Here is a 22,804-nt window from a genome sequence, read left to right on the forward strand (position 1 = left end):
TGTCTCGAAATGCACATCTGGTTGTGTTCAAGCTTTGATCTCAAAAGAACTTGACTGAAACATTTTGTTTCTTCATTGCTTTAAATCACCAACTCCATTTGGCAATAGTGCACGTAACTGAGGTTCTACCTTAGATGAAGGAATATTTTGACTTATGTAAACAGTTGTATGTATTTTTCTTAAGAATGGGTGTGTTGCTCAGATTTATAAAGGTAGCTTTTTAAAATGCCTGTTGGTTCAACACTGCACTGGACATTCGGATTCATTTATGATTATACATTCAGATAAATAATTATTTCTTTCCACACACAAATGCATCAGTGCATCTTTCCCTTGTGAAAAAATTGGTCCTCTAAAAACTGGAGCTATTGAATTGCTCAATTAGATTAGTCGTCTATCTGCCCTCCCTTCTTACTGAAATTATGCTAAAATAACTGGGATATCTTAAATTGTAACATCACTGTTCTAGCAGAAGACCCCAGATATTGAGGCAACATTGAAACTTATTGTGCTACACGGCAGTTGCAAGAAATGCAAAAGGATATTGTTTTCAGTAACACTATGGAAGCAGCCGAGGAAAGCATGGAAACTGCTGACCACGAAGCATCATCAAAACCTCTTTGTAAGCTCACATAAAAGTTTTCTGACAGTATTATTGACAGTGGGGGGTGTCAGTTTTGAAGGAAGGAATGAAAGAGAACTAGAGCTCAGAAGGCTTGATGACATTGTTCTCGACCATTGCACTCAATGAATTGGAAAACAGATTCAAGGAAAGAGACAATACTGTTATAGTAGCAAGTCTGCAAGCGTTACAGGAATGATGACAACTTGAATCCACTGTGTGAAATATTGCATAACTCAGATCACTGTAAAAAGCTAGGAAAATTAAAATGGGAGCTTGAGTTGGTAAAATACTGTATGGAAGAGAGACTATCATTGATCCGATTTGCAAATGAGCTCACAAAATACTGTATTTCCTGGAGTTGGTCTTTTGGTTGAGGATGCATGGATAATACTAGTGTACACCCAATTAAGAATCTAAGATTCCACCCTAGTCTGTTTCTCCTTACAGTCACCAGCTGGATGCCTCTGGAAGCCAAGCATGGCATGGTGCTGATGGCATTGCCCATTGCCATTCCCCCACCCTCAGTCCTGTATACTCATCATACTCATCTGAAGGTGGAGAGGTGCCCAAGGCATTCTGTGGGGTTCTGATGCTCTGGAGTAAGGGACACAATAAAGGATGTCCAACAAGCATAATCTAGACCTACAGAGAAGTTATCACAGCTGTTTGTTGAAAGTGGCTGCAAGAAGCCCCCTTCCTTCCTGGAAATGAGGGATTGGTGCAGCAAGGTACAAGAAGAGGATGAGTCACCATAAGTGCGAGCTGAGTTTACTTAAGAGAAAGACAGTATTCATATGTTGACCTTTGCAGCCAGATCAACAGCTGCAGAAAAGGCTGAGAAATGGGTGGGGAGCGGCATGAAGCCATCAAGACAACTATTTTTTTAAGTGAAAATGAAAACCTTTCTTTTATAGAAAAATAACTAGAAGAGTAGTTTCTCTCTCTTTGTATTAACTTCTCCAATATCCAGTCTTCAGATGCAACACTAAAAAGGGGTAACTTTCTAATGGGGGGGCATTTCCCTAGCAAACACATGGTCCCAACCCTGCATCTGCTGAGAGAACAGTGTGTGTGTGAGTGAGTGAGAGAGAGAGAGAGAGAGAGAGGGAAGTTGCAGAGATAGATGCTTAGCCATTACTGAGCCACCCCATTTTCTCCAGCAAGTGCTCCAACACCCCCACACAAAAAATCACATTTTCATCCCATTTACACTTTCAGTTTTGGAGCCTGACTGGGAGAGAGAGAAAATATTATAGATGGCTTGGGAAAACATTTGCAGGCGGAAACTGGCAAGCAAGAGAATGATTCACCTTCCCTCTCCTACCAGCTGAATTCCCTCTGCCTTTGACTTACAAGGGAGGGAAACATGGGGCTTCTTCTCATAATCCTCACTGGGTGACCTCGGGCCAGTCGCCACATCTCAACCTAAACTACCTACCTCGCAGGGTTGTTGTGGGGATTAAATGAGGAGAGCCAAATTACTGCCACCTCAAACACTAGAGGAAATTATTGTTCTCCCTGAAATAATGAGATTGCAGCCAACCACATGGGAGCTGATTCATTTGGCCTGCACACAGTGCTGGTGTACCAAGCCAGATAATAATCATGTTTTCCTCAGTATTATTGTAACCACATTGGTTCGTTGGTTGAAAAATGTTATACAGTGGTACCTCGGGTTAAGTACTTAATTCGTTCTGGAGGTCCCTTCTTAACCTGAAACTGTTCTTAACCTGAAGCACTACTTTAGCTAATGGGGCCTCCTGCTGCCGCCGTGCCGCCAGAGCATGATTTCTGTTCTCATTCTGAAGCAAAGTTCTTAACCCGAGGTACTATTTCTGGGTTAGTGGAATCTGTAACCTGAAGCGTATGTAACCCGAGGTACCACTGTATTATTTTATTACACAAAATAATACAACTGTAAATAATATTTCCTTAAAATGAAATAAAAACAAAGCAAAACAATATATATACATATATAAATGCATCACAAATAAAGCAATTCCTTGTCACTTTTATTGAATTACCATATTTTTCACCCTATAGGACGCACTTTTCCCCCTCCAAAAATGAAGGGGAAATGTGTGTGCGTCCTATGGGGCGAATGCAGGCTTTCGCTGAAGCCTGGAGAGCGAGAGGGGTCGGTGCGCACCGACCCCTTTCGCTCTCCAGGCTTCGCGCAGGTCTCTACAAAGCTCGGGAGCCTGGCGCTGGGCTCCCACGGCTTGCGGAGAGTTGCCTGGATGCTGAAGCCTGGGCGCACTGAGCTCAGCGCGTCCAGGCTTCGCGCAGCTCTCCGCAAGGGGCGGGAGCCGGGCGCCGGGCTCCCACGGCTTGTGGAGAGTTGCCTGTTCTGAGGGCTGGGGTCGGGGGAAGCTCGGGCTTCCCCCGTCCCAGCTCCGCGCCTGGGGGGGAAATAATTTTTTCCCCTTTATTTCCCCCCCCCCAAAAAAAACTAGGTGCGCCTTATGGGACGGTGCGTCCTATAGGGCGAAAAATACGGTAACTTCTATTTGAGGACATACTGTTGAGTTCTGGAGAAATCTTCATCAAGCAACTGACAACTGTGAGATTTTATTTTGTGTTTTAACAGTGGACTGGAATAAGGTGTGTGTGTGTGTGTGTGTGTGTGTGTGTGTGTGTGTGTGATGTTATGCTCAGTCGCTTCTCACCGGCTTTCTTGCGCTGCCACTCCACTCTCGGAAGAAGTGCTGGTGGTGGTCAGGCCTTCTTCTGCCTGGGACCTCAGCTGTCTCTCACGCTCCCTTCGGCGCCGCTCTCTGGCTGCTTCCTCTTCGTCCTCCACACTCCATTGTGCCGTCAGCCTATTGATCACAGAGAAAGTGAAGTTAGGTGAAGCAGAGGTATGTTGCTATGTGGCATGGAGAAAATACAAAGCCCGAAACACCATGAGCGGCACAGATCCTCAACTGCCATAGCTCAGTGGAAGAGCATCTGCTCTGCAGGCCAAAGCTTCAGTCCCCAGCATCTCCAGGAAAGAGAAAGAGACCCCACCTGAAGCCCTGGAGAGCCTCCAGTGCCAATCAGGGCAGACAATACTGAGCTAGGTAGTCCAAGGCAGTATAAAGAAGCTTTCTAGAAAATGCCAACGTATGAAAGAACACTTGGTGAACTCAGGCTGACAGAAAGGGCTGGCTGGGTGGAGCAGAGACCTTACATCAGCTTTCCAGGATGGGGAGGGGTAAGGAGTTTGGTATTTATTTATTTATTTATTTATTTATTTATTTATTTATTTATACCTACCTACCGACCTACCCTGCCCATCTGGTTGGGTTTCCCCAGCCACTCTGGGTGGCTCCCAACAGAATATTAAAAACACGATAAAACATCAAACATTAAAAACTTCCCTAAACAGGGCTGCCTTCAGATGTCTTCTAAAAGTCAGATAGTTGTTTATTTCCTTGACATCTGATGGGAGGGTGTTCCACAGGGCAGGCACCACCACCGAGAAGGCCCTCTGCCTGGTTCCCTGTAACTTCACTTCTCGCAGGGAGGGAACCGCCAGAAGGCCCTCAGCGCTGGACCTCAGTGTCCAGGCTGAACAATGGGGGTGGAGACGCTTCTTCAGGTATACTGGGCTGAGGCCGTTTAGGGCTTTACTGTTCAGCACCAACACTTTGAATTGTGCTCAGAAACGTGCCGAGAGCCAATGTTGGTCTTTCAGGACCGGTGTTATATGGTCTCGGCTGCGAGGTAAGGTGCAAATGCACCAGCAGAGCCAATCCAGCCTTGCTGGTGGAGCATCTGCCCAGCATAGACCGTCCCTCCCCTTCTTGGTAAATAACAGCAGTTACCTGACAGGAACCTAGCACAGTAACCCCACTCCCACCCCCGACAAGCTGCTTTGTGTGCTATATTGCTTCTGAGGCGCTGTGCTGCACAGCAATTGTGTTGATCATAAAATTACCTGTAGTGGAAGCCCATCACTAACGTAGCTTCTACTCTAGCAACTCTATACACAGCTAGCTGAAGTATTCCTCCTAGTGTAGTGGAGGTCAACCTTGTTACCTTTCCAATAATATTTTCAATGGATCTCTTGCACCAGCACTCCCTTTACCTGGGACACAAGCCAAGTTTGCTGGGCCTTACCATCATCCCTTTGAAATATAAGGCATGCCCAAACCAAGAGCATGCTCAGCTAAAGTATGCTTCGTGTAGTTCGGCTTGACGAATTACTTGGTTTGTTCTAAGTGATATGTTTGTGCCCCTTTTCAAGAGCATAGATCCTCCCAAAGCAGCTCGCATAAAAGAGAGTCACAGCAAAACCATAAAACATTACCAACTACACAATTAAAGTAAATGCATAATTCATTTAATTAAATATAAAGGAAGCGGCCTATGGTAGGAGTACACATCATGGAACTCACTGCAGCTTACTTGTGACTGCATACATTCAACATGTAAAACATATTTAGCCAAATGAAATGCAGCCTTTGGCATTTCATTAGAAATGCGAACCATCTCACAAAGCACTGTTACCATTTAAAGTGCTAGTGTGGAAGCAGGAACCCTATCAAATAAAAGGAAAGAAGTATCCAGTCTCTGCTTGATAGTCTTCCTTACTCTCCAATTTATTCTAGCATATGGTCTGGTTCACACATCACACTAAGCCAAACATGGCACAGAGCACATGCACGAGTGCGCAGGCTACTGGGGAAGAGACTGCAGCCATGTTGCTTCTGCCTGGGCATTTTGCTGCTGTGTCTCATTGAGATAAGCCACGTTTTGGCTTAGTGTGTTGCACAAACCTGGGCTGATATTTTAGCTCTCCTGGGCAAACCAAGAACTGTAAACCAAGAACAAACATTGGTTACAGTTTATAGTTAGGGAAAGCTAAATCACAAGCCTGTGGGCTCCATGATCACTGCAGATGGTGACAGCAGTCACGAAATTAAAAGACGCCTGCTTCTTGGGAGAAAAGCATTGACAAACCTAGACAGCATTATAAAAAGCAGAGGCATCACCTTGCCAACAAAGGTCCATCTAGTTAAAGCTATGGTTTCCCCAGTAGTGATGTATGGAAGTGAGAGCTGGACCATAAAGAAGGCAGGTCGCCAAAGAATTGATGCTTTTGAATTATGGTGCTGGAGGAGACTCCTGAGAGTTCCATGGACTGCAAGAAGATCAAACCTCTCCATTCTGAAGGAAATCAGCCCTGAGTGCTCACTGGAAGGACAGATCGTGAAGCTGAGGCTCCAATACTTTGGCCACCTCATGAGAAGAGAAGACTCCCTGGAAAAGACCCTGATGTTGGGAAAGATGGAGGGCACAAGGAGAAGGGGATGACAGAGGGCGAGATGGTTGGACAGTGTTCTCGAAGCTACCAGCATGAGTCTGACCAAACTGTGGGAGGCAGTGGAAGATAGGAGTGCCTGGCGTGCTCTGCTCCATGGGGTCACGAAGAGTCGGACATGACTAAACAACTAAACAACAACAACAAATCACAAGCCTGGGTTCAGACAACAATCTAAGTCAAAACATGGCTTAGCTCAGTGTAGCACAGCAGCAAAATGAGTGGTAAAGCACAACGCAACCACAATCTCCTCCCTAGGAGCCTGGGCATTCGTGTGCAGCCATGGCGCATCTGTCACAAATAAACTTGAAAGCCTCCTCATCACCTCATTCACTTGCCAGAGCAAGGAAATTCCATCAGTTATCCTTTTGCTCTGGCAGATGATGTCATCTAGATTTCACAGAAGGGGCGGGTGAGACTGGGTTTCACATCCCTGTTGCATCACTGCACAAGTGAATTCAGCCACTTGGGCTATTAGAGGCAGACTTAAACTGAGATTTAAACGAGAACAAAGTAAATTGAAACTAAGTGAAATAAACGACACTCAGAAAATGCTGATTCTGACAGGGAGAGAGGCCAAGAAAAAAGCTGAAAAGCCTGGGCCGCCATTCAGTCTCCACGAGGGAGGGAGAATTGTGAATGGTGAGGGACTTTGACATGTTTTCTTAGAAACATAGTAATTTAGTCAGAATTCCTGAGCCAAGCTGTACCATTGCTACAAATGGAGTGGGGTGTGTGTGTGTGAGAAAGTTGGAGGAGGACACCCAGTGCTATCATCCCGCAGGCCTCCCAAACCAACTCTGCTACATGCTGTTTTTCCTTCCTCCCCAACAGAAGATTAACATTTTGACATAAAACTCCTCTCAGAACGTCCCAGTCACCAGATAATAAAATTCTCTGTCAGCAGAACTACCCCTCAGATCCCAGAGGAAACGATAAGGTTTCAGTAACATTCCAACATGGGTGATAACATGGGTTCTGGTGCCAGCCCCATTCTTCCCCTCTTTTAGCAGCAGACCACGCTGGTTTCTGCAAAGAGGAGGTTAAGGGGTGATATGATAGCCATGTTCAAATATATAAAAGGATGTCACATAGAGGAGGGAGAAAGGTTGTTTTCTGCTGCTCCAGAGAAGCGGACACGGAGCAATGGATCCAAACTACAAGAAAGAAGATTCCACCTAAACATTAGGAAGAACTTCCTGACAGTAAGAGCTGTTCGACGGTGGAATTTGCTGCCAAGGAGTGTGGTGGAGTCTCCTTCTTTGGAGGTCTTTAAGCAGAGGCTTGACAACCATATGTCAGGAGTGCTCTGATGGTGTTTCCTGCTTGGCAGGGGGTTGGACTCGATGGCCCTTGTGGTCTCTTCCAACTCTATGATTCTATGATTCTATGATTCTATGAAAACATACCAGCAGGATGAATGCCTGCATGCAAAACCCACGAACCAACCAGCATTTCTCAGCCCAAAAAAGCAATAAAAGTGCAGGTTCACATATTTTAATTTTTAAGATGAGGGCCAGCAGAGAAGGGACTTGCAGTGGTGCTGCTTACCAGGCAGTGGCGAGGTCGGTGCAGCACAAATTTAGTTCATTTCATTTATTTAACAAAGTTGATACACGGCTTGATTGTAGCAAAGCCTCTAAGCGGTTTACAAGAGATACTAAAACTACCAGTGTTTTTTCCCCTATTAAAACAGTTTAAAAACATTTAAAGATAATTAAAATGAACAGTAAAAGAAGTTATAACACATGTCTGGATAGGCCTGCCTAAACAAAAATGTTTTAAGCAGGTGCCGAAAAGAATACAGTGGTACCTCGGTTTAAGAACTTAATTCGTTCTGGGGGTCCGTTCTTAACCTGAAACTGTTCTTAACCTGAAGCACCACTTTAGCTAATGGGGCCTCCTGCTGCCGCTGCGCCGCTACTGCACGATTTCTGTTCTCATCCTGAAGCAAAGTTCTTAACCCGAGGTACTAATTCTGGGTTAGCAGAGTCTGTAACCTGAAGCGTCTGTAACCTGAACCTAACCCGAGGTACCACTGTACAGCGAAGGCATCTCCTCAGAAGGAATGTGTGAAATGGACATGCTGACATTTTGAAATCTGGATTTCGGCATCAACATCAGTGGGCCAAATACCAATGTCATTTTCAAAACTGAAATTTGAAATCCAAATGTAAATGCAAAGCAAAGTTAATTTATTAAATCCTATTGCAAACCATCTATCCAATATTGTCAGATAACGTGTGCAACTACATGTCAGCTGTCAGCTGTGGCCAAATGATGGCTGCTACTGTAAGTCTGCTGCTAGAGACCATCAAATGTTGATTGATGCATGCCGCATCATGGCATATGCTCTGTTGACATCATGATAGCTGTCAAATACCAGCTTCTACAGGTCAAATGCTGTCAAATGTATGTGTTTGTTATTTAATTATCACTACCATTTATAGGGGACGCAGGTGGCGCTGTGGTCTAAACCACAGAGCCTAGGACTTGCCGATCAGAAGGTCGGCGGTTCAAATCCACGACGGGATGAGCTTCCGTTGCTCGGTCCCTGCTCCTGCCCACCTAGCAGTTCGAAAGCACATCAAAGTGCAAGCAGATAAATAGGTACCACTCTGGCAGGAAGGTAAACGGCGTTTCCATGCGCTGCTCTGGTTCACCAGAAGCGGCTTAGTCATGCTGGCCCCATGACCCGGAAGCTGTCTGTGGACAAATGCCAGCTCCTTCAGCCTATAGAGCGAGATGAGCACGTAACCCCATAGTCGTTCGCAACTGGACTTAACTGTTAGGGGCACCTTTACCTTTTTACCATTTATAAACTGCTGTACTGTCTACAAGATCTCAAAGCAGTTTACATACACGACAAGCACAAAAAAACCACATCAAGTCATTCATATAACAAAACAGGGGTGCCAAGTATGGGGGGCAGTGGGGGAACTCCCTTCTCCTAGTAACATGGCCAATTACATCCTAGAGCTTCGGTCACCACCTAAGCACATTTTTGTTCATGGAAGCATATTTTAGGATATGTTTTTGTTTCTATTTCAATTTTTCACATTTTATCATTTATATTGTGTTGCTTAATTTTGTTATTGGGTTTTTGGAAACCACACTGTGATCTTTTTCTGAATGAAAATATTTAAATAAATGAATGCTATCAGAGAAGTGACACAATTGGATGCAACTCTATATAGAGAGTGCTCTACACAAACACACACACAAGTAAAACGGACACTTTCTTTTCCCCTTTCTGCTTTCTAGCTTCAGCTTCACCCCATAACTTTGAGCTTGGGTGTACAGACCCAAGAACAAAGACAGCAAAACTGTCAGATGCAAAGACCTGAGAAACCTCTATCTTAATTCATTCTGCACTCATATTTACTGTTTTCTCCACAGTTTCCATGGAAATAGTTGTCTAGGCCCTGGCAGAGAGCCAAAGTGGTTTGCTTTTTTTCTTCTAATACAGTAATCTAAATGAAGTCATTCATGGACTTTCCATCATGACCTCTGTCCCATATGTATGTGACAATACTTGACAAAAGGCCTGATTCAGAAACACTCTTAATCCAAAATTTTCCAGCTTGCCCCGTTCCAGTAGGAAGAGAAAATCACAATTTTGGTAGATGTATTTGGGATCCTCGTTTTGTTTAAACTGTGCTTTTTCCAGAATGTCAAACCAAGGGTTTAAAATGGGAATTGCAATGCCCCTCCCAGATCTAGCTTGCATCCGTGCCCTGGATTAGACGACTGGGAATCCATTAGGAACATTGTAACAGGCATTTATATTGCCATTGTAGCCTCCTTTCGCCGCTCCCTTTGTTTCTCAGTTGGATGTGACTAATTTTCCCTCCATGACCTCAGAAGCTCATGATCTGTTGCTCTTTCTTTTGCTCTGGCTGCACGGAATTTAATTGAAGGACAATTACTTCAAGAACAACAGTAGCCCAGTGACATCGCATACAAAAAGGCAAAAAAAAGATACAGCTACATGCTTGAAAGATAGGCTGCACCAGCGCTCTGCCAAATGGCATCCTCCTGGCAACAAGCTCACTCCTACGGATTCCACCTGTCTCTCCATTATCAAGTTCTTCCTTTTAGTTCAACTTCAGTAGCAGAAAGTAGATGTATTCATGTTTGCATTATTTATATGAACGAACCACCAATTGTTGCCAGTTTGGAGAAGTTGCAACCTTGTCCACATCAGCTGACTCAACTCACTACATCAATTCAAGACGGCAGCAGTACCTTCTCCTCAAAAACCACAATTTTTGTGGAGATCATTTTATGTGGAGATGTATGGGTTTTAAAACTTGCTCAAAATCCTTAAAGTGACATAGTTATCTTAATAGAAATGGTCCTCTGTTTCCATCATGAGTGAGATGAGTCAGAGAGAAGCATTGCAGCTACAGCTGGACAGGAAATTGTGCTTCCTCTGCGATGAAGCCATTTTAAGCCCACTTCAGGTGTTCCTACTCCATGTGATTAACACCCCACAGAAAAGGAAGTGGGGACAAGCTCTCTCACCCCCATCCCCCTCCACAAGCTGGAAGGTGACTGCTTGCAACAGGGATAAAACAGGTCTGATATTGTTATGTTGTGGGGGAACATATCAGATGACACAGCGATTCTTCAAACAGCTCTTGTTTATTCACAGGCCAGAACAGAACTGAACTGAAGGGTTCAGCCAGCCTGCTTATATAGAGCTCCACTACAATGCAACAGTAACAACTTTCTGTAGCTATCCAATCACTGAACGTCACTTTCAATTCTTTATTTGCATATGTGGACCTGAGTGAAAACTATCTACAGTATCCCCCTGCTGGCCCAGGGTGAGAACTTCAGTACATAACAGATATATTCCTGCATGCAATGTTCTTCCTTCCTCTTTTGGAGGTGTTCTGGCTGCAACAAGGAGCCTGTTCTCCTCTTACAGGCTCCCTGTGATTTTAGAACCCTTGAAAATCAGGGTTCGATGATGAGTGGGGAGTCTACAACATGAGCAGAGCTGGCTCACACTGCAGTCACCATCCTATTTGTGGAGGGCAACAAAGATGGCAGAGAGTGCAGGGCAAGGGCACTCGTCCCTACTACCTGCACCACGCTGATATAGGAACACCTCACTAGGACTTTATTCAAAGGAAATTTGTTTTTCTCCACAGCTGTGCACCTCCTGGAATACATATTTTTGCATAGGATTTGTCGATTGGCTTGCGGGTGCAATTGTCTGTGGTTCTGAAAATCATGTGGCATTGGCTGGGCACATAAACACATCTGACTGCTGTTATCAGGCACACACTACACATTATGGAAAGACCTCTCCTCTAAGTTACCCCAGTATTAAGCAGTTGTGGCATGATCTCACCACATTAGTGTTTCCCCAGCACCCACAGAAGAGGCCAAGTGGGAAAATGCTAACAGAATGACATCACGCCATAGCTTTCTTCTTCATTTCCAGGAATCTAAACATATTTTTCCCATAATGCACAGTTTCAGCCAGAGATATTCTGGGTGTGGGCCCTAAACTTTCCAATGTTCTGTGCAGAAGGGATGTGGGGGTGTCACGGCTGCTGGAGAAGGAAGAAATTTGTGCTGCAGACCCAGTAACAATCCCCCAAGCCTGTAATCATATAAACAAAAGCATACTACTCATTAAGCATAATATATAGTTTGGCATTCTGTAGGCAAAAATAAAAAATCACCTGTGGACTATGCCATATATGTATTATGTCTGCATCGTAAGGGATGATAAAGTGAAAAGCCAAGAAAAAGAATTACATCAAAAACATGTTTTCTTTTTATTTGGCCCCCTTTGCACAATTACCGTATTTCTCTCTATAAGACGCACCAGACCATAAGACGCACCTAGTTTTTGGAGGAGGAAAACAAGAAAAAAAATATTCTGAATCTCAGAAGCCAGAACAACAAGAGGGATCACTGTGCAGCGAAAGCAGCAATCCCTCTTGCTGTTCTGGCTTCTGGGATAGCTGTGCAGCCTGCATTCACTCCATAACACACACACACATTTCCCCTTACTTTTTAGGAGGGAAAAAGTGAGTCTTATAGAGCAAAAAATACGGTAGTTATCCTTCTTGATCCACTTGAGTTTCTCAGTTGTTTGCACTTTCTGGTGAATCAGACAGGAGAAAGAGCTAAAAGAAAGCAATCAATGTCTCAGCCCTCATGCACACACAAAGAAACAGCTTCTTGAGTCTTGATTCACTTCTCTTTTCAGTGATAAGTGATGGTAGAAACATTAGCAGGATTGCAATCTCTGATGCGCAAATGGGCATGGAATACAGAGTAATCTAGAGACCTGGGGCTTACCTAGACATAACAGGGCAGCCTCCTCCGTTTATTCTGATAAAGAGGTAGGAGCAAATAGGAGTCTAATTCTCTCTCTCTCTTTCTCACACTCACACTCACTCTCTCTCTCATACACACACACACTGCACCCATGGATGCAGGGAATCAAACCCTGCTCCCTTCTTCATTTCACTTTGCCTGTCTGCACTCTTATCAGTTAATGCCTGCTCTTCTCCAGCTCAGCACACTTTTGGCATCCAATCTGGGAGCAAAAGTGCCCATGGAGGTAAGATGGGAGAGGCTAGGTTCAGCTCCCCTCACCCTGACCCATCTTTTTGTTGTAAAATGTAGAACTCCAGGATGCAATGTGCCTGCCCATCGTGTGTCATGTAACATGGCCTGTATTTTGGTTGGTTGGTTGATTTGTGGCAGAAGACAAATATGCTACCAAACACAATACACATTCACTGTGTGTCATATCTGAACTGTGGGCATGGGCCTTTCATTCACGTCTCTCTTCAAAACACACTAGAGAGATGATTAAGGAAAGATATTTTATTCAGTTTAAAGAGACGAAGTGCTTACAAATGCACAAATACAAAGCTCAAATGCAATCCATGTGGTGTACACATTTTGTATAGAACTGTCAAACCAGATTATCAGCCTAGCCCTGCCATTGGACAAAGTGTGGATGTCACAAAAAGAGAGCAAATCGCTACTCATTTACTTTATTATCAATGCATTTTTACTGCAAGGGTTACTATGCTTGGTTACTATGCACCTTGATGCAGGAGTGGGGATGCAGGAGTGCTCAATAATAAGGCAGCAAAATTTATTTATTCCTTTATTGTATTTATATTACACCTTTTTCTCCAAGGAGCTCAAGATGGTTCACCCCTTCTCACTTAATCCCCTCAACAGCTCTGTGAGGTAGCTTAGGCTGAGAGGGAGAGTGACTGGCCCAAGTGGGGATTTGAACCTGGTCTCCCAGGTCCTAGTCTGACACTCTAACCCAGATATAGGCAAACTCTGGCCCTCCAGATATTTGGGACTACAATTCCCATCACCCCTGACCACTGGTCCTGTTAGCGAGGGATGATGGGAATTGTAGTCCCAAACATCTGGAGGGCCGGAGTTTGCCTATGCCTGCTCTAACCACTGTACCATGCTGGCTTGGATCAACTCTAAATTTACATATAGTCAGCAAGGGTTGCTGCTTGAAAAACCCTGGAATTCCTTGTTTATGTAGACAGAGGTTGGTGCAGGATCAAATAATCCTGAGATAATTATGTTTGAAGCCTTCTAGATTCTTTGTGTAAACATGTTTCAGAATTCATCAGGCACTTGCTTTCCTTGCATGTGTATTTTCACTGTATTTTAATACATTTTTTTTAATTTTAGTGTCTATGTAAATGAGAAAAATGCAATTATATGCAGGTTTCACCCAAGCAAGCACTTCAATAGCTCCTTACAGACAATTCCGCTAGTTTACCTTTAGGGTGTTCTGTAATCTCCACACTCATTGCTATTGCAATGCTATAAATGATTTCCTCGAGTAAATGCTTTGTATAGTGGCTTCCTTGGTGAGGAAACCAAATGAATAGATTACAACAGTTACTGGGGCATTTTACACTCATTAGCTAACCAGCATAGTAGAATTAGTTCCATATATTAAATTCCTGAAATAAATAACCCCCTCTAGTATATCATTTCCTTTTTAAATGGATGGCTAAATGTATTTTCTACACCAAATGTTTCCCAGCAAATGCGCAACAATCCAGTGGTGCTGTGCAGACACTGGGAATAATTTAACCTTGACGTCCTCTGGCTCATCTTCCACCTGAAGCTCTTTCACCACAATTTGTGTCCACCTTTCATAGTCTGACTCCAGCCCCTGGCTCTGCCAACTTTCCCCAATGCCCTAATGTCAAATTAAAATGTCACACTGTTCGTGCGCTGCAAGCTCCTGGCAGTGATTTCCTGTATGGAAAAGGGAAACAACGATAGGTTATGTTTTTAGGGACTCAGACCAAACATTGGGTCTCCGAAGGCATGAATTTATTACAAAGCATCATTAACTGTGTCGGAATGTGCTCAGATATTTATGGTACAAGTGGGTGGCTTAACTGTATGACCCTTTTGCATTTCTAGTTCTGTAGTACACAAGATGACAGTCGCATTGTTATGTGGAACAAAACAGAGCATTCCCCCGCACCCCACCCCACCCCCAAAAAAACCTCCACAGGGAGCATCTTCCTCTAGCCTAGCTCTGTCTGTCCTGCTAAAAATAGAGCCAGCACCCATTTCCTCTGACCCCATTCCACTCCCACCCACTTTTGCTGGCTTGTCCGCCCACACCTTTCACACAAAAGGATGAGAGACAAATGTGAGCCTTCTTTCAGGCCTTGGGGATGAGCTGAAAATAGGGGTCTGTCCTTGCCCGCTTCTCTTACACAGCATATCTTGCTGGATGACTTAAGAATGAATTGGAGCATGTCTTCTGTGGACCTGAGTTCAAGAACTGCAGGATTAAGAATGACTGAAGGGAAGATAGAAAGGAGACCCCCAAATGGAATTGCCTGAAAACGTTCTAAATCATACTGTTTCTAACTAAAATATTGTCAACACAAGGATAGAGCCAGGAAGGGGAAGCTCACCACGTAAGTGTTAGCCTACCTAGCAGAAACTGACCAATTGTAAGTGAAATGTGATACATCGTGAACAGAGCATCGCCTCAGAGGCAGATTTGGGGGAGTGTGACCAGTTCAGTGGCACTGGGCATAAAGTCTTGGGAGCACCACAGCTATGTTGTAGAATGGAAGGTGAGAGGCGGGGGGAATTTCAGCATCACACAGGGTGCTGCTGAAATTTGAGATCCCAAGGTCCACCACTGAGTGTCTGATTGGTTCAGAGGTAGGGAGACCAGCTTTTCAGATAATTGCTACTTCCCAGAGTAGCCAGAGCCCTACAAGAGTTTTGAAACTGAGGGAACAAGGGACAGCCCTGGCCTCTCCAGCTTGGTCCCTGAAACTCTTCTGAGGACAAAGATTGGTTACCTCTTTTGCTACCCACTTTTGCCCAGCCCTGAACTGGCATGTAGCCCTCAAAAGGGAAAGTAGCTCTTAGAATGGAAAAGCCCCACCGCACCCCTGCTTCACAGTGTAAAAGGCAACAAACTGTTGGCGTCCCTATGTGGGTTGCAGCACCAGCTCATTTTCCAAATGGAATACAATATCTGGGATGGCCTCTTTGATATCAAGGGCACAAAGAAAGAGACGGGCGTTTTTTGCCCAATGACTCCATTAATGGGACAGTTAACATATTTGTCAGGTAGAAGGTGGCTGACGACCATTTTAACAAGCCAGTTGTGAATACAGTATTTTTACTCCATTTTTTCCTTAGTCTTTATCTCCATTCACTCCTTAGCTGCTATAATGGTCTCTCATCAATCATTCGCCTCTCCCGCAGTTGCGTTTGCCAAAGAGTGTTTGTTCTCCACAGATATCAGAATCCTTCTCATACATGATTCAGCTCATGCCTGCATGTATTGTAGGCTCCCAGCTTGGGAATTGTGGCATCCAGATTTATTCATTTCCCCCACTGGCTAGTGAGTGGAAGATAACTGAGCAAAAGTCTCGCGCAAGGAATGCAGGGTCTGCGTAAGAGGAGCAATGTGAAATCGTAGTACAAGCTAGCTAGAAAATTGAAATGCAAGGAATAACATATGCCATGCTAAATATTTGATTTGCTTTTTTAAAAAAGAAAGAACAAAACCCTCAACAATTAAAGATATCCTGCCAGCCACGACTTGAGATTCTTCTAACAAGAGAAGCTGTCAATTGGCAAAGTGATGGGCAGTGACAGCCTGAAACAGTTGATTTACATGTTCCACAAGCCTGCAAGGCAAGATGAGACATATTTCAGAATGCAAAATATGAATGATGAAAGGAGGCTCAGAGGAAAGACCCCTGGAGAGCCTTCCCAGACTAGCAGGCTTCCTGGTATAACAGGGCACAAGCTGATTAGTGTAACACTGAGGATTAAAGCGAAGTCCCTGGTTAGCGTACGTACTGCAGGGAAACCAAGAGCCAGCTCAAAGAATATTTAAAATGAAGTTGTGCTTCGTTTGGTACTTGCACTCCGAAGCTGTCTAGGATGCATTTCTAGAGATATTGGTAGCCCTCATGCAAAGACCACTAGGGTGGAAAAATCCCTATCACTTGGGGATCAGATGTTAAACTTGTCCAGCTGGCAGCATGCCCAGATTCCATAGTTCTTCAGTGAGCAAGGGGGCTGCAGACACTGAACAACTTAGTAGGTCACTGATTATAGCCTCTGTGGCACCATGCAGTTCAGAGTGGATTGCAGTGAATCAACTTCTTCTGCCACACAAAGAGCCTAGAATGGCTGAAGGCAACGCTTAAGAATGTGTGCATTAATGCCTCGGACACAGCTTCACAAGTCCAGATTTGTATGCTGACTCAGAGATTGAAAATTTATAAGGGCTTTCGGAGGGGTAGGGTTGCCAGCCTGGATAATCTACCCACATACCCTCAATCATACGGATGCAATGAAGGGAGATGCCCCCATTGCATCTCTTGCCACACTTCTTCTTTTTTTATTGCATTTATATCCTACCTTTCTTTCAAGGAGCTCAAGGTTATCCCCCACCAAGCAGGATAAACCCTTTCCCTTTGATGTGATGGATTCCCCACCCCCACCCCATGAGATCCTTTAAAAGTGAAACATTCAAAAATTGGCAGCCCCCCACCTGCAATCTGAAATGGTACAGTCCATTCTGCCCACTCTCTGAACTGCATGTGTAGACCAGCCTCACTCTTCCAGAGCCATCACTCAAGCATCTTTCCAGTACCCAGGCTGGATTTCATTGAGTTCTCTGTCAAGAAGTCCCACTTGAGTTCAAGATAGCTTGTGTCCATTGGAGATCCCTCTGATTCAGGAGGTAACTGACATAGTGATACTGCAGTCCATTGACACCAGACATGCCACGAGGAGTCCTTACACATAGTTAGAGGTGTGACACACAGCTAAGGGCTGGGTAGAAGGCAGCTGCAGCACTAGGGACACAGCAACCCAGTGTTTGGAAATTCTGGGAATGAACGCATACAGTATTCAGAGAGGGGGACAGCTCATATTCTTACACTGACAAGAGAGGACTTAGCTATCAGGCTTCCAAGGGACAGGTGGGCATCAGGAGTGGAATGGGGGTATCTCATGAATGCCCAGCTGAAGAGGAGTCCGGCCATTTAAATAGCAGCTTGAGCTAAGCTCGGCTCAGGGTACTTTCCATCTTGCAACCCCAGAGGCAGGCAGCACACCAGCCTTAGATGTGTCCAGCACTGCGTACTCACCACTCAATTTTTGTATCAGCACCAAACTGTTTTCCTGTCATTTGCTAACTTGTTCAGATGTAAAAGAGTGCTTTGTGAATGAGTGTCAGGGCTCCTTGTTCTGTTCCTGGCATTGCTCATGATTTGGTGCACGGCATCGGAAGTTACAGGTCAAAGATTTTAACTGGTTTAAATAGCTATTCCCTCTCCCCAGGAAAATCTGGGAACTGCAGTTCTGGGAGAGGGTCAGGGTTCTCAAGCAGAGAATGTTCAGCATCTTCCCCAAACTACAAAGCTTCCACTGTGCCTCAGTATTGCCCTCTGTAAATGGAAGAGGGTGAAAGCCACTGAGCTTGCTATGATCACTAATACACAGTGCAGTCTAGTGCATATCTACCGGTACATTCCAGAAGCACCATAAGTCTCATTAATCCCAGGTAAGTGTGAAGAGGATTGTAGCCAAAAGGATGCTACTGTATGGATAACGATTAGGATTCCCCACCGCCTCATTTCAACATCTTAGTTGATAAATCATATAATTCTTTCACTAGGTAATGGATTGCATCTGCATAACTTTGCACATGAACAAAGCAATAGTTATGCTTTAAGTGCAAAAGCACAAGTTCTTTGCTTTTTGATGATACTACTCTGTGTCACAGCAGGCATGATCACCAAGCAGCCTTCAATTTGAGACAGAACGGGAAATACAATGGGCCCCTGTCCTTGTCAATGTTATTATAGTAAAAATAATACCATATTGGCCTGAATATAAGGCTCACTTTTGCCCCAAATTCTGACCGTGAAAAGTTAACGTGCGGCTTAAATTCACAACCTTACAAAAATGGGCTTTTACGATATCACTGCTGAAACAGACATACAGTAAAACAGAGCAGGTGTGAGTGCCTGCAGAATTTTAAGGGAGTGGCTTATATTAGGGTGCGGCTTATATTCGAGGCAATATAGTAATCTCCGCCCCCCCTGCCAAAAAATGTGTTGTCCAATTAACTGGGGCACAAATATTTTTAATCAAAATGTTTTAATTTATACATCTAACCCATTACTTGACCAAATGTTGCTAATTGATAACTATCTGTGATTACTGTCATTCATATATTTAACAAACATCCTTTTATGCAGGAGGCTAGAGACCATTTTCCCATCTGCGGTCTGAAAGGATGTTCACAACTAACAAAAGAATTGGACCAGATGAATTCTGCATGCAGAAGGTCCCCAGCATCTCTTGGTAGGGCTGAGAAAGACCCTCCTTGAGACCCTGGAGAGCTGCTGCCAGTCAGTGTAGACAATACTGAGCTGGAGGTACGATTGGTCAAGCTCAGTGCCAAGCAAGCTTCCTATTTTCATGTATTCATATTCCTAGGAACAACTCGGATACTCCACCAATGGTGGCTGGTGCTCATTGGGACAGAAAGGAGGGAGGTCAAAAGTAGCTGGGAGTCAGAACCAATGACTGGTGGCGCCAACTAGTTCTAGTTTCACTGCCACGCTCTTCCCTGTCGAGTTCTACAAAGTCAACTCTGGGACGAAGGAGGAGGAGGAAACTGACAGCCAGTTCCACCCCATACATGGTTGTCAGTAAGAAGAAAGATTGGTGGGGACGGGCTGAGGTTGGTGGGCAGTTCCCCACTTACCCTAATGAACTGGCCTCCACCCGTGCTATTCCCGCACTGGCTATGACTTAACTTTTGCCTATACCTGTTTTGCCTAGCCTCCTCCCACAACTTGACAGTAGCTAGTTCTTACAGTATAATGCACTCCTGCCCCATGCTTCTAGAACTGAGGCTGCAGTTCTGACCCTACATAACTGAATGCCTGCCCCATTGAATTCAATAGGTCATCCTTCTGAGTAGTCATGGTTAGGAGTGAACCTTTAGCTGCATTCTGTTTAGCATCAAGAATGACAGCCAGCAGTTTTGTTCGCTGTGGTCGGTTTGATGTTTTCTGCAGGAAACATATGAGGTGTGGAAGGGAGGCACTTGATTCCAAGCCCAAGGTGGAGATGCGTGACGGAGTCATCATTGCCCATTGTTGCTTGGTGCACACCAGCAGTGTGTTTGGAGACGTGTGCCTCCGACACATTTTACTGTGGCTCAGTGGTGGGGAACCTCGGCCCTGGGGGGCAAAAGCGGCCCTCTGCTCATCTCTATTTAGCCCTCTTCTTCCCAGGCCACACTATTCTGAGTCTTTCTAGAAACTAGCTTATAGTACAAATGTAAAAAAATGACACTCATTGCTCCACCTACTGTTGCCTCCTGCCCCACCCACCACAGGTATTTGGCCCCAGGAGAATATTTCAGATGGGAACACGGCCCCTGGCCTGGAAAAGGTCCCTCCCCCCTCGTAACAAAATCCTGTGTAGCTGGAGAACCCATAAAAGTGTCCCAAACATAGCCTTAAAAAGGTGAGCTTTGTCTACTTTGCCTCTTCCCTGACCTATGAAAAGAGATAACAAGCAGAGCTTTGCATGAAAACATTGCCAGGAGTACCCCATTTGCATCTGAAAAGCCTGGCATTTGGGAAGTGCCCATCAAGCTGAGGGAGCCCAGGGTGATTGCTGGGAGACCTTATTGCCAGGGACTGTGTAATTAACTAGGAATGACATTGGGAAAGAATGGACAATTACCATCTTATCTAACTCTCGCCTTCCCTTCCAGTGCCTGCCAGGGTTGTTAAACAGAGCCTTTGTTAGATGCAGCATTGCTTCAAGTTGCTTTATCCCAGATTATAATAAGTAAACAATGACAACAATGCCTCGCACTTCTGAGAGGATGTCTGCCACTACAGTACCGTCCAAGCCTGCCTTTACATTTACTCAGATCTCAGGCTTGTACACTGACATTAGCTCACTCAAGTTTTATGCACGTAAGGTTTCACAAAACAAAATAATTCTGTTTATCCTTTTCTCCCCATCCCATCACTTTGTCCCCAACATTATCCCCCCCACCCTTTCTTTCAGTTTCGTTTACCAGACTTGCCATAGATACGGCTTCCCCTGACTTCGGGGACACATTCATTGGCTTCCTAACCTTCATTGACATGTAAGGACTCTTGAGTTGGCCTCATTGACTACACAGGCAAGGAGAGCCTAGTAGTTGAAATAAGCCACTTTTGAAGGCTCACACTAACGTGGGATCAAAATGGAAAGGGGGCAGTTTTAAAAACCAAATGTAAATTCTGACCAATGTAAACTATACAAGAAACAATTTAGATGTCGGAAAAGTCAAAAGAAGATTTAAGTATTAGTTGTAAAACGAACACCTCAAGATAAACTGTATGTTATTCAGTCCCTCTATCTGTTTTACTGGAAGCTGGGTAGGTGGAAATTTGATATGTAGTCAGAACTCTATTGGGGGAAATAATGGTTTTGATCCCATTAACTTTAGCTGCTAAGTTAACTACTGAACCTTTTAAGTCTTCTTTGTCTATGGTAGCTTTATGACTCTGGGACAGGCAGGTTTCATTTTTGTTGTCCTCACAGATCCTAGTCCAACACTCTAACCTCCAGCTCACACTGGCTCTGGAATGTGTATGAACTGGTAATGTGGAACATTCAAAAAGAATTTTTACCCAGGCGAAACCTGAGAAGCATGGCTACTGCTTAAACTAAAAAAATACTGAACTGGTGGGTTCTGAATGTTTCACCATGTGGAATCCTAGCTCTGGTGTGATTCCTGCTCCACCATCTCAGGTATTCAGAAGATCCAGAGGAAGGGCTAAAGGAAGCATCACAGGTGCTAGCAAGGGCACTCTTGTTTGGGGAAGGATTTTTAAATTATTCTTCCGGTGGTTCTGCTTGAAGTTCTCTTTCCCAACAGTTTATAAAACCCAGGTGTGATGTTTCTGAAGGTGTTGCCTGAGCTATTGGGGTTTGTCACATCTGACAGTGAATGACCATCAAATATGCTACGCCTTTATTTCTCCTATGAACTAGGTGATATTTGCAAACCTGTTATGGGTGCTTGGAGGATTTAATGTTTGTAGCTGGTTTACCCTCTCCACCCCCACAATTCATCATTTATTTTGGAAGACTTTGCTGCTCTCCCCACCTAGCAAGACATTTATCTTCAGCTTTGTATTTTGGTAAAAATGGGACAGTGTGTCATTATCTTCACTGGTCTTATATTGCCACCACCCAATCTTGTTTAGTTTCCCAAGCGTGGAACCCCAGATTTTTAAGAGTGTTGGAATTGTATTTGACAGCTCCATTACATGTGAAATTATTTACATATCCCAAGCCAACTGCAAGTGGAATTATTCCAAAATGAGATTCCATGCAATATAACAACTTATTGTGCCCCATGCTGCGGAGGGGGCTTCTCCTCCTCAGTTTAGATTCTTTTAACCCCATAAGGCAGATTAAAAGAAAAGCTCTTTAAAACACATAACATTTGGGAGCAATCCAAAGAAAAGGGAGTGTGCCAATATTCCAGTGAAATCACTGAAATGTAGTCTGCAATCCAATACACATGTCTATCAGAATAAACACAGTGGAAAATGCTTTTATTGTGCTGTTAACATATAGGTAGGTGCTTAAACAATACAATTCTGTGCATGTCTTTTCAGCAGGAAGCCCCACTGAGTTCAATGGACTTACTCCTAGGTGAGAATAGGATTGCAAATTTGGGCTTTATATGAGTTAAGTCTCATTGAACTCATTGATGTTTACTTCTGAGTAAGAAGTGCTGTCAGGCTCATTGATTTCTGTGGGATTCTCAACTTTTTTTTACATACCCACTCTACTTTGTTAAAACTCATTAACTCAAAAACAAAATTAAGAATCCATCTTAGCGGGGGGGGGGGGAGAGAAGTCACCAAGCCAAGTATCCATTGAATATATGGTTGAAGTCAGCTTGAGAATTACCACTGCAATTGGTCCCTCCCTGATCTTCAAGTCAAGAGTTGTACAAGGCAGACCCTGCATAGACTGGACAAGGGAGACAACCTTCCTTTGCACTTAAGAGAGAAATCTATAGAAGGGAGGCACCCCTTGAGGTAGGAAGGGAAATCTAAACTGAACATAGTGAATGAACATATCAACATCCTAGAAATCTATAGCCCAAAGGGCTGAAACCCTCCAGTCCTATTCTCTAAAAGTGGCTCCATTGATTTCATTGTGACTCTGTAGAGTAAGGGTTTCAAGAGACTGCATGTTTGAAAGTACAAGAACCATTTGTAAGACAATACAAAGGGTAC

The 22,804-nt window shown here is 44.2% G+C and overlaps 1 protein-coding gene across 2 annotated transcripts in view; it reads right to left on the bottom strand.

Annotated features, from left to right (window-relative positions):
- The window catches only part of LSP1 (lymphocyte specific protein 1), a 75,973-nt gene that overhangs the window by 24,771 nt on the left and 28,398 nt on the right, over window positions 1-22,804 (bottom strand). For both annotated transcript variants that reach the window (XM_053394101.1, XM_053394107.1), the window contains exon 2: window positions 3,295-3,447. In XM_053394101.1, the coding sequence (XP_053250076.1) occupies window positions 3,295-3,447 (153 nt within the window). The remainder of the gene's footprint in view (window positions 1-3,294; window positions 3,448-22,804) is intronic.

This window comes from Podarcis raffonei, chromosome 1 (genome assembly GCF_027172205.1).
Source record: "Podarcis raffonei isolate rPodRaf1 chromosome 1, rPodRaf1.pri, whole genome shotgun sequence".
Classification (NCBI taxonomy): domain Eukaryota; kingdom Metazoa; phylum Chordata; class Lepidosauria; order Squamata; family Lacertidae; genus Podarcis; species Podarcis raffonei.